Below are 12,270 nucleotides of genomic sequence, written 5' to 3'. Positions count from 1 at the left end.
ACAGGGAGGCTGTGTCTGCGAAAGAAGTGCGCACAGCTGGGCCGGAATCGTCTCTCCTCGCGTCTCGACGCCTCCGGAGCCTCCCAGGCGCAGGAAAGGTCGGGTCGGAGGCGTTGACCCAGGTCAAAAGGAGCCGCAGTTAGAGGGCGTGCAAGTCTGGGTGCGCAAGGTCGCCCTCGACGGAAGGCGACAAACGTGCCCGCGGTGGCCAAAGGGTATTTGTGAAGTAATAACTGAGACTTCCCTCCCGTTTATGTAACCCCCTTCTCCTCACCCGTTCGGGTGTGACAGAGGATGCCCAGCTCTGCACTTTTAGTTCTCAGCCCAACACTTGGCGCCCAGAGTGGGAGCACCCAGAGTGGGAGCAGTGGATGGGAAGGGCCGGGTGTGCATGTTCCTAGTCCCCCTCAATTCCAACGGGCTGGGGGGGGCGCCCAAAGATAGATGCTGCCGGGTTCCTGAGAAGGGGACATGCCCCTGCCCCATTCGTGGGGCAGCCCCGGAGAGGTTTAGGGTGTTGGGAAACTGAGGTCTGTGTACCTATTTCCCAGGTGCAGCCAGGGACAGTCCCCAGGAGGGACATGACTGTGAGGGGTGTGTGGGCTTCAGGGTGACGGAGAAGGCCACGCTTTAAGAACTGGACCCAGGGCGCCTGGGTGGCTCAGATGGTTAAGCGTCTGCCTTCGGCTCAGGTCATGATCCCAGGGTCCTGGGATCGGGTCCCGCATCGGGCTCCCTGCTCCTTGGGAGCCTGCTTCTCCCCCTGCCTCTCTCTCTCTCTCTCTCTCTCTGTCTGTCTCTCATGAATAAATAAATCAAATCTTTAAAAGAAAAAAAAAGAACTGGACCCAGAAGAGACAGGATTTCTGTCCCCTACCACCGCAGCCTGGGTGTCCATCCCGGCGCGGGGAGCTGGATGCATCTACCGCTGGGGCTGGGAGACGTTGGCTTGTCGGGGCGCCCCCATGTGGCGGTGAGGAGCAGCGGCTGGCTGGTCCGGCTTGGGGGTGCTGATGGTGGTAGGCAGGTTAGACAGCCCCTTCTGGGCTGTGAAAGTTCCAGGGGCTGGGGACAATTTGGAAGGAGGACCCCTCAACCACTATTTTTTGAAGATAGATCCTAAACTGCTCTGGGCACAGTCTGGGGTCTCACATGAGGCAGGCATGGGGGAGCCTCAGGGTACGTTTGTGAGTCTAAGCCTGTCCAACGAGAGCTAAGGAGAGGAATGGGCATTAATATTCTCTGGTGCATTACTCAACACCAGTAACCTCTGGCTCAATGCGACCAGGGCTCAACTGGCATTTCTGTCAACAGAGCACCCCTGTCCCTGACCAGTGTCCCCTCCCCATGTACCAAGTCTACTGCTGGCCCACTGCCACTTCATCTGATTCTCCCAGCTCTCCTGTGATCAGATGGGGAGTGATGAGAGAGGGGGCACCCAAATGCTCAGGTGGGTCTCCAGGCCCCTTGCCTGGGCAGGCAGCACTACAAGCTGCCAGCAGAGGGCACTGCCGGGAAGCACGTGGCCAACAAGCTGCCCGCCCCCCCTTTCCTGGAAAGGTCTAGACACCGCTATCCAATATGGTAGCCACTGGCCAGATATGCCAGTCCAGCGCTTGAAACATGGCCGGTCCAAATTGAGAGGTTCTGTGTGTGTAAAATAGACACTGGGTTACACTGATTGGATATAAAAAAATGTTTTAAAAAATTTCATTAATAGGGGCACCTGGGTGGCTCAGTCGTTAAGCGTCTGCCTTCGGCTCGGGTCATGATCCCAGAGTCCTGGGATCGAGCCCCGCATCGGGCTCCCTGCTCGGCAGGAAGTCTGCTTCTCCCTCTCCCACTCCCCCTGCTTGTGTTCCCTCTCTCACTGTCTCTCTCTCTGTCAAATAAATACATAAAATCTTTTTTAAAAAATAAAAAATAAAAATCTCCTTAATATTTTTATATGGATTAACTGTTAAAATGGTAATTTTTGAATATGCTGGGTTCAAGAAAATATATTATCAAAATTAATTTCACCTATTTCCTTTTACTTGTTTAACACGGCTACTAGAAAATTTTAAATGACCTATGTGGCTCATATTATCGGACAGCACTAGTATAGACAGTGGTTCTCAAAGTGTGGCACCTAGGCCAACAGCATCAGCATTATCCGGTGTCACAAGGCAAATTCTCGGCCCCACTGAGATTTACTGAGACAAAAACTCTGATAGGCCCCCAGCCCCTTGTGTTTTAATTAGCCCTGCAAGTGTTTCTGCTCAAGTTTGAGAGCATGATATAAGAAGTGGTTCCCCAGGGGCACCTGGGTAGCTCAGTCGGTTAAGCGTCTGCCTTCGGCTCAGGTCATGATCCCAGGGTCCTGGGATGGAGTACTGCATTGGGCTCCCTGCTCAGCAGGGAGTCTGCTTCTCCTTCTCTCTCTGGTGTTCCCCCTGCTTGTGTGCGTGCGCATGCTCTCCCTCTCTCTCTCTCTGTCAAATAAATAAATAAAATCTTAAAAAGAAGCAGCAGCAGCAGTTTCCCAGCAGGAATCACTGAGGGAGGTTGCAGGCTCCAAAAGCTGCCTGCTCTGAAGGGGCTGCTCCCTGGAGTGGTGCAAAGCTGCCTCCCCTCTGAACATGGGACCAAGGCCCTGGCCTGGCTCAGGCTTGTTAGGGGGATGCAGGCACACAAGGAACAAACAAGGCCCTGTCAGGGACCCGGAGTGTTGTTCCCCGAGGCTGACACCATGGATGCAGTCCTGGGTGCCAGCCGCACCTGGGACATCCCTGCAGCATCGGGCTCCAAGGGCACAAGAACTAAGCGTGTGATGCCGGGTGGAGGCAGGCCCTCTCTGGGCCAGGTTCTGAGAGATCACTCTACCTGCTGACTGGAAGCCCGATTACAGGGGGTGATGGCAGAGGCTGACAGGGAACAGAGGGAGCCTTGGCCAGGGTCAGCCCCTATCCCCAGAGACCCTGGAGGACTCCATGGCAGGATCAAAGTCCCTGGGGACAGAATCACTTGTGAATGCTCCCTCAGTAGCCAGTTGTAGGCAGTGCAGTGAAAGGAGCACTGGACAGGGAGTCTGAAGCCAGCTCTGCCACTCTTAGGGCTTGTGCCCCATGTGCACAATGACAGGGGCCGATGGGAAGGGGGGGGCACTGAATTCAATGCTCTTCAGGCAGCAGGGTGACAATCCAAAGCTGGGGCTCCAGGGGCCCTACTGCCGGCTTTCAAATATTGACTATTTGACAACGGGTAAGTAACGAAGCTTCCCTGGGCCTCAGTTTCCACATCTGTACGATGAAGGGTGAGCAGAACACCTGCCTCATATGGCTTAATATGAGGATTAAGTGAATGAAAACTGAGTAAAACTTTTAGAACAGTGCCTAGCACATAGTAAGTGCTCAGCAGATGTCAGGTGTCCACCCTTGTTACTATGTAAGGGGCAGTGAGTCTGTGTCAACCTCCTTGTCAGGAGTCAGCCTGAAGCCTAAGCCCTGTTTGGAGCCTGAGGGGTCAGGAGGTGGGGGACCGGAGCGGGGAGCACCCCACCAAGAGGAGTGCAGGGGCCTGAGACAGCTCCCAGTTGCCCCCCAAACAATAGTGACACTCCGGGCCCAGCGGAGAGCTGGACCACCCCAGCACTTGGGGGAAGGTATCAGGAGCCCCAGATGGTGGCTCCAGGCTATCATGCTGAGCAGCAGTGGGAGATGCCCCCCATCGCTTCTGTCCCACTTCCCAGGCCACACCTGGTGGCATCGTTGTCCCCACTGCCATCAGGCTCTGAAATGAAGAGGGGGCTCGACAGGGCGAGAAAGGGCACGGAAGAGCATGGAGGAGCCCCAGGAAGAGGCTGTATGACCCCCCCCACCTCCCCATTCTAGGCCCAGGGGGACCAACAGCTTTGGTTACCCCACTGGGTAGGGCCATGGTGCTACCCTGCTCTGGAGGGCCACCCCCCTTCCCTGGGCTCTAGTCTCGGCTCAGCCCCATCTGGGACAGGCTCAGGACACTCAGCTTCCCGGGCTCCTTTCTCCACGGGAGCAGTGAGGAGTTCAACCCTCCCAGCTCCTAACACTGTTCAGAATTTCCCTGTATCTAGGGAAGATGCCTGTCAGCTACTGCTGGGCAGTGGGAGGAGGCAGGGGTCTCCATCAGCTGCTTCCCAGCCCACAGTGGGCAGGAGCCCCGGGGGATTCCCTGGGCCAAGCCCCGTTTTCTGCTGGCCTAGCAGCCCTAGGGTCAGGCAGGGCAATGAACGGTGAGGATGCCAGCAAGTGCGAGAGCCAGGCTGCGTGGGTTCTCATTTGGCTTCTCTCCTCCCTGGCTGTGCACCTGTTGCCCCATCTGTAAAAGAAGAGGGCTGTTCAAAGGCTCAAATGATTTCACGAGTGCTATACTGTGCTTACAACGGTGCCCCGAAGACAGGCCGTGCTCAATGGCAGGGCTATGGTTTCCAGGCGGGGCTCAATGGGGAAGGCAAGGGGCCAGGGCTCAGGGCCCTTGCCGACCCCACTCAAGGCAGAAGTATGAGGAATCCGAGAGGTCACCCTGAGCTTTCTTCGGCAGTCCCGTACTCCACGCTCAGCTTCAGCGAGCAGCCAGGAGACGCCCCCCCCCCCCCCCGGCCTTGCCTGCACCATTGCCTCTGCTGGGCGCACCACCCCAGGTGCCGGCTCAGCTCTCAGAATAATGGACAGGTTGGGCTGGGATGACGCCCCCCACAGCCCTGACAGACCCTGACATGGGCTATACCCTGTTCCCACTGCCCAGTGACCATCTGCTTCTCCTCTCTCTGAGAGACCATGCCCAACTGTACTTGACACACGGGGCCAGTGTGGAGGCCCTTAGTGGGCAAAGGAACTTCCACCTGTGAGCAGGAGGGAGGCTTCAGGGCTAGCCACCCCCCTGACCTCCACCTCCAGCCCCCCGGCAGTACAGGTCAGAGAGAAGAGGCAGGAAGGGGGTTGTAAACAGTCACGTTGTTGGCACAGCTTCAGGTGACAGAGCATCAGTAGTCTTTCCGGACCCCTGGGGGGGAGATGCTGGAGGAATCAGAGGGTCCCCTGGGATTTCACTGAGCAGCATGGGGATGGAGAGGACCAAGGTGGTTCCAGTGGCCCTAACACAGCCTTTAATGCAGAGAAACCTGATGCCCCCCCCATTCACTGGGGGGCCATGGTGCTTGGAGTGGCCAGGTGGGTGGCTTCTCTCCCAGTGAGCCCTGGAGAGTCAAGTCTCAGGGCCCAGGGCCCCAGCACTGTCCCCAGAGCATCCACATGGACCCACGATGATAATGAAGTCCAAGATGACCAAGAGGCTTCTGCCAGAGGTCATCCAGAACCCCCCTCCCCCAGCCAGCCCTCTCCAGATGCTCACTTCCCCCAGGCAGCCTGATCCTCGCTCAGACGGCCATGGCCCACAGTTCACTCTGGGCTCATCGGTCTAACAGCTTCCCTTTGCCCCACTGGACGCCTTCCTGTTTTCAGTACCTCTACCTGCCGGGCCACCTGCCCATGCTCTCTGAGTCACCTTCTGTAGGCCACGCTCCAGATGGTCCAGGGCCTTCCACTCAAACCCTGGGCAGGACAAGCCTGGTCCCCTCCCTCAATCTGCCAGCTATGCCTCTGTTAATGCAGCCAAGGACCAAGTCTGCCCTTGAAGGGTGGTAGCCCTCAGTGCTGAGGGTCCATGGCCAGACTGTGTTCCTGCATGTGCCGGAGATGTTTGGAGGTAAGAAAAGAACACCTGGGGCCGGTGACTACACAGACCCCAACACACTGTGGCTTCTGGTCTGCGGAAGGCACGTGGGCAGGGACACAGAGCCCGGGAGCACTACACACACCTCACACGCGCCCACAGGACAGCATTACAGATGGGCCCCCTCTGCCCGCAGGCTTGTGCGCGCACCAGGCGCGCTCAGGGCGGAGGGGCCCTGCCGGGCTGCTGCCGGCCCGATGGTGCTCGCCTACAGGTCAGGGTCCTCGTGGCTGCACACGACGCCCGCGTCCTCCTCGTGCCCGCAGTTGTGCGTGCCCACGCCCGCGTGCGTGCACTCCAGCAGGTTGCGCTCGCTGCCCGCGCAGCGCACGTCATCCAGCAGGATGGGCAGCGCGCGGCCCTCGCCAAACTGGGCGCGCTTGGTGGCCCGCACGGCGTGCGCAAAGCCCAGCTGGCGGCACACGACGGCGGCAGCCTTGGTGTCCCAGGCGTCGTCACACACGGTGCCCCAGCGTCCACCCGCGAACACCTCCACACGCCCGCGGCCCGCACTCAGGCCCGCGGGCCGCACCAGGCGCACGGCGCCGTTCGAGGGCGTGGAGTCCGCAGTGCCTGGTCGACCCCGCCGCCGCCCGCCACCCCTCCGGCCCCCGGGTCGCCGGGTGGGCCTTGCGGGCCGCGGGGTGGGTGCGGGCAGAGCAACTGTGGGGCGGCTGCGGCGGGGCGCCTGGGTGGGTACACGCGCTGTGGGCGGTGGGGTGCTCTCTGCCCTCCGGATGAACTCTGCGCGGAGGAAGAGCGTGCGGTCAGAGGGACCCCAGCCGCCCAGCCCACCCCAGCTCTCCACCACGGAATGCAGACCCCTAGGGAAAGATGTTCTCATTCTGCCCTCCAGTCCGACCCTGAGGTTGGGGTACCTCTTGGGGATACCAGCCTGGAGCTGGTGCAGGGTGCTTCTTCAGTCATTCTGCAAACACTCGTTGGCAGCTGCTTTGTGCCAGTCTGCTTCTGGGGTCTCCCCCTGCCCCTAGTCTTGCCCTCCTGGGAGTCCCTAGTCTGGGAGCAGGGATGGGGGAGGGCAGCCCCTCCCACTGTTAACTCATGAGCCCAGTGGAAGGGAAGTGTCTGGGAGGGCTTCTCAGAGCAAGTGACCCTTTCTGGTTCCAGTCTTTGGTTCAGGGGTGAGGAAGCTGAGGCCCACTGATGGGGAAAACCTGCTGAGGATCTAAGGCAGACAGGCAGGATGGGAATTGGCCTGCCCAGGGCCGGTCAGGGCAGGGTGAAGTCTCCCCTTCACGCTCCCAAGGCTGCTGGCTGGGGGCTGGGGCCCGCCCTGACCAGAGAGAGGGGGCAGGGTACCCCGACCTTCTACTGCACCACAAGGCCTGGATACAACAGGCATGGGTAGCTGAGGTGGATAACTCCCTTTGTCCCTGCAGCACCCCAACACTCACACTCCGCCCTGGTCAGCCAGAGATAAACCTCACCCTGCATGAGACACTCTGTCCGGAGAGGCGAACTCCCAGACTACTCCCTTACCGTGGGGAGGGAACCCAGGGTCACCAGTCCGAAGCCCTCTAGCCCCCCACCTCAGCTGAGATGAAGGCTGATGAAGGGCCTTGATTCAAGGCCAGGAGCAGGTCAGGGGGACATGGCCAGACGCTCCCCCTCCCTGAGCACAGGGACATGGGCCAGACGCTCCCCCTCCCTGCACCCTGGCCCCCACTCCACCCGCAGGGTAGGACTTCCAGCTCCCCAGACTGCTGGGGAGCCTTCTGCTTTGGCTCTTGCTGGTCCAGCTGCCCAGACTGCCCTCCCCACAGTGCACCCTTCCTCTTCATTCCAGTCTCAACCCTCAGCCTCTGGGAACCTCCCACCCCCACCCCAGTCCTGCACTGCTCTGGGGCCCCATGGCTGCTGCCACACACTTCTGTAACAGTCCCGGGACAATAAGTGACTTCTCGGTCTGCCCCAGCCAGGACAGGGCCTGCTCTGACTCCTCCTCTGGCCCCAGCATCCAGCATGGAAGGGGTGACAATTGAAAGTGCCAGAAACTGCTGAATGAATGGAAAACTGGCCCAGGCCTGAAACCAACTGCAGCTAGAATTAACTTCCCCAAACGCTGAGCTCATTCCTTCCCCCAACTGTCCTCTGCTGGGGCCTCCCCTTCCTCAGGGCTGCCCGCCCCCAGCTGCCAGGTGCCCAGCCTCCCCCTCTTCCTGTTCCCCCACCCCTCAGTCCACCAATGGGTCCTCGATCTGTTGGGCCCACTGGGCCCACTGAAGGATTTCCTCTGGCCTGCAGGGTGATTAAGATTTTGAGCCAAAGGTGCCAAAATTTGCAAATGGAGAGACTGTAACAACCCAAGGAGGCGGGGACCATGTCTGTCTTGCTCAGTGGTATGTCCCCATGGAAGCACGCGTGTGTGGTAAGTGAATGGACAGACGGATGGATGGATGGATCCATTTCCCACCTCTTAAGAACTGGATGGTCTGACAGCACTGTCTCTATGCTCCCACAGGGCCCAGGGGAACAGACCCCCTCACAGACCCCTTGTCACGCCTGCCCTTTCAGTTGGCCCCAAATGCCAGGGGTCATCATTTGTGGCCTTGCTTGGCCCTCAGGTCATGAGGGTTTGTGCCCACCTCCCTCCCCACCAAACATGTCAAACAGATCCAGCTTATGGCAGCCCCAGGCAGATGCCCCCCTCCCCTGAGGCACCTGCATCGAGAATGACTCCTTCCAGTCTTGTTCCCACACAGATATACCCACTATCTGTCTGTCCTGAGGGCTCTGAGTGTACCTGGCTTAGCACCAGCCATCCCTCCCCTTCCCCTGACCCCCTCTGAGGTCTGCAGCCCCTTGGGGCCACTTACCCGCCTGGGTTCAAGGAGCTCCACCCACGTTAACTGAACATCTAACGGGTGCCATTCCCAGTGCTAGGCATCGGGGCCCAGGAAGGGCATCCAGGGTCAGCCAGAAGGACCCATATCTGCGGGAGGAGCAGCTGGGCCCCGGGTCACAGGAGCTCCCCTCCCCCGTTGCGTCCTTGTTGGCAGGCACTTACTTTCTTTGGGCACAAACTGGATGAGGCGGCTCCTCACCTTCACCTGGGCAGGCTGGATCCGACACTTGCCGGGTGGTGCCCGTCTGCCAACACACAGGAGGTCATGAGTGCCACCCTGGGAGCCTGCCCTGAGCATGTCCCTCTGACACCCGCTCTCCCCTGGCAGCCAGGCACCTGTGCATTCAGGCCTGGGCAGAGGGGGACGCGAACAATGGTGGCCATTGGTGGGGCACCTACCGTGTTGCCCCCAGGGCTCAGGGAGCCCAACCCCAGGGCAGAAATCTTGTATGATGGTCTGCCAGGTGTCCGCTCAGTGTCTGCTTTTCAAGAGCCCGAGGGCCGGTGGCTCAGGAGAGGCTGAGCTTCTGAGTCAGGGCATGAACTGTCTTGGGAATGTGATCAAATGTCACAGCGCCTTTCCTTCCACCACCAGCCCCACTGCTGTAACTGTGACTGCAGCCTGATCCCCGCACCCCACCCTGGCCCCTGCACCCCACGGCCTTTGAGAGTCTCTCTCTCTCTCTCTCTCTCTCTCTCTGCCCCTCTGGCCCTGGATTTTGGTGATGCCGCATAGGAGGGAAAGGTAAGGTCAATCTAAAGATAAAGGGTCGGAAAGAGCCGCAGGGCTGGCAGCGGAGATGAGGGATGGGGGGGGTGGAGGGCGGGGCTTCAGAGAGCTAGGGAGAGATGCTTCTGAGAAGGGTTACCAGGGCTCTGAATTGGGTCTCCTTTGACATCTCCGAGGGGCACAAGTAAGGCATGGAATTCCATTTTAATTAGCTTTTGGCTGTCGATCTGTGAGTCTTTGAATGGGACAGACCCTATTCTGGGACTGGCCCACGTGGGTCCAGACTTCAATAGGTTCCAGCCGGCACAATGGAAAAGCCGGAGGGGTGAAGTGGCCATGTGACAGGAGGTGGCTTCCAGATAGGCTTGGCCGAAGAGGGAAACTGAGGAGGGGTATGGGTCTTTCCCCCCAGAGGTTGAAGAAACACAGCCAGTCACCCACGCTTCCCAAAGCTGCAGAAAAAGTGGGTTTTGCTCTGAACCCCAGATAATATCCACATGCTGCAGACAGACCCAGCACGATTTTGTTTCTTAAGGAAATGATATAAAAAAAAAAAATCTGTTAGGCAAAAGGTAGGAGATGCACCCCTACATGCCACAGTGGTTTTGTCTGGGCAGTGATGGATGCCCCCACCCCACTCACCCACTCCGGAGTTCTTCATTCCTGCGTTCTGTAATGCAGCCTCTATGCAGGATGTTGTGGGTGCAAAGAAAGATATGCATTCCAAAAGAGAAGCACAAAAGAGATGAGGGAGGGCGGGAAGGGAAGGAATCTAGCCTGTTCCTGGCTCCTCCCTCCAGGGGACCTGGAGCAGAACTCCCTAAGCCTTGGGTCCCCTCCGTCGCATGGGGAGAATGAGCCAATAGCGAAAGAAAGGTACCTCGTGGCCAAAGGAGAGGGTGGGTCTAAGGCGGCCTCTGACATGAAATTACGTGCTTCATATATGTGATATTTCCTTAGAGAAGCACTCTTTAAAAAAAGAGGGGGGAATAAGCTTAATGTCCGTGGAACGCATAAGATAATTGTGGCCCAGTGACTCAATAGCCAATTACACAGCCATTCAAAATGATGCTTTCAAGAGTGATGTCACAACGTGGAAATGTTTACACAAAATAGGGAAAACGAACAAAGAAAAATGCAGTTTGCATGTGTTCCTCTGCATGTGTTCCTCGGCATCGCCATAAATCTGGGCGCCAGCAGATTTGGGGGGGGACCTTGGGGAAATGGGAAGGAGGGATGAAAGGAGGAAGTCCTTATGTGTTTCTTGATAAATAATGATGTCAATAATGAATAGATTTGTCTTTAAAAAAAAAAAAAAGCATGGTCAATAAGGAATGTCTGAGAATCTGTCATAGACCAGAGGAAGCTAAGGAGACACAATGACTGAAGGGAATGTGGGATTCTGGATAGGATCCTAGAGCAGAAAAAGGACAGTAGGGGAAAACTAGAGAATGTTTTAATTAATTAATAGGAATGTACCAACATCGGTCCATTAACTGTGACTAGTGTACCATGACGTTGCAAGATGCTAATGACAGAAGACATTGGCAAGGGGTATATGGGAAATTCGGAACTATCTTTGCAAATTGTCCGCAAATCTAAAACTACTCTAATTTCTTAAAATGATTTTTTGAAAGAGTGATGGTGTTTCGGGATTTCTCCAAATCCAGGATGTTTCAAAGGTGAGGATGACTGTCCCCATCAGGGGCTTCTGGATGTGAATGGATTCTTTGAGGGCCTGGGGCGGCGTGGGGGTGGGGGAGTTGTGCTGGGGGTGGGCGCAAGCTGTGCATACGTGGGGCAGCTCGCCCAGGTGCTGAAAGGAGATACAGAGCTGTGGGAGGCCAGCTGAGAAGCAAAACTGAAGGGCTGAGAAGGAGCTTGAGAAATCAGATCATCCATTCATTGGTCAAACACACCTGAGTTTCTGCTGTGCTCCGGGCCAGGGCCAGGGCCGGCACTGACTTTGAAGGGGTGGAGAGGGCAGTCTTAGCCCTTGGAGACTCCCGAGCCAGGGGGAGATTACAGATTACGGGTCTGAGTGGTGAGAGCCGTGGGGAGCACTGGACAAGACCTGGAGGGAAAGGTCCCTCGGAGACAGTGAGGCCTAAGGGTCAAGGGGTGGTGATATGCTGTCATGGGGTCAGAGCAGGGCTCTGGAGCCAGCTGCCTGTCCCAAGCCCAGCTCTGGCTCTGGCTGGGAGGGCGGTGGCCGCCTTTATAGGATTTCCACCTCTGTAAACTAAGCGGCTGAGAAGTCAAGGAGTTGTACACGGAAAGAGTCAGAACACCACCTGGCACTGAATTAGTGGGTCTACGTAGAAGCAAAGCAAATGGAGATGGGCATGGGGAGGGCCAGGGAGGTGTTCGGAAAGCCCCAGCATGTTCCATACAGGAGCCAGTGAGTTGGTTTCCCCAGGGGAAGGTGGGACTGCCGGGGGGAGGGCAGCCTCATGGTGGGGACAGGTGGAGATCAGGGTGTCGCAGGCAAGTTAAGGGCCGGGGGAGGTGGTGCACAGGGTGGGTGGCCCAGGAAATGAGGAGTGAGTGGCAAGTCAGAGAGGAGAAAGGATGGGGTCGGGTGGGGAGCGGGCCAGAAAGCCAGGTCAAGCCCGTGATTATCTGGCCCAGGAGGCATCCTTGGCCCCCTCCTACCGTGAGTAGAACTGGGTTTGAGGCGGCAGATCTAGTTTTGAGCCCCGGGTCTGCCCCTCACCAGCACTATGGACCTGGCCGGTCACTTCCCTTCCCTGGGTGTTTTCCCTTCTGAAAAATGGGGCTATGAGTCGTACCCTCCCACAGGGGGTGGGGCTATGAGTCGTACCCTCCCACAGGGGGTGGGGCTATGAGTCGTACCCTCCCACAGGGGGTGGTGGAGAGGGCAACAAGACAATGGAGACGAGGGGCGGCGGGGGGGGGGGCCGGG

The 12,270-nt window shown here is 57.8% G+C and overlaps 1 protein-coding gene across 1 annotated transcript in view; it reads right to left on the bottom strand.

Annotated features, from left to right (window-relative positions):
• Positions 1-1,917: 1,917 nt before the first annotated feature.
• HHIPL1 (HHIP like 1) overlaps positions 1,918-12,270 on the bottom strand; it is a 30,045-nt gene continuing 19,692 nt past the window's right edge. The window contains exons 8-9 of the mRNA XM_025870434.2: positions 8,777-8,859; positions 1,918-6,492 (exon numbers count right to left, since the gene is read on the bottom strand). Of these exons, the coding sequence (XP_025726219.1) occupies positions 5,957-6,492; positions 8,777-8,859 (619 nt within the window). The 3' untranslated portion in view covers positions 1,918-5,956. The remainder of the gene's footprint in view (positions 6,493-8,776; positions 8,860-12,270) is intronic.

Source organism: Callorhinus ursinus, unplaced genomic scaffold (assembly GCF_003265705.2).
Source record: "Callorhinus ursinus isolate GAN/ISIS: 27379988/994484 unplaced genomic scaffold, GSC_fseal_2.0 scaffold8, whole genome shotgun sequence".
In the NCBI taxonomy this organism is placed as follows: domain Eukaryota; kingdom Metazoa; phylum Chordata; class Mammalia; order Carnivora; family Otariidae; genus Callorhinus; species Callorhinus ursinus.
This window is presented reverse-complemented; position numbering and strand designations above follow the sequence as displayed.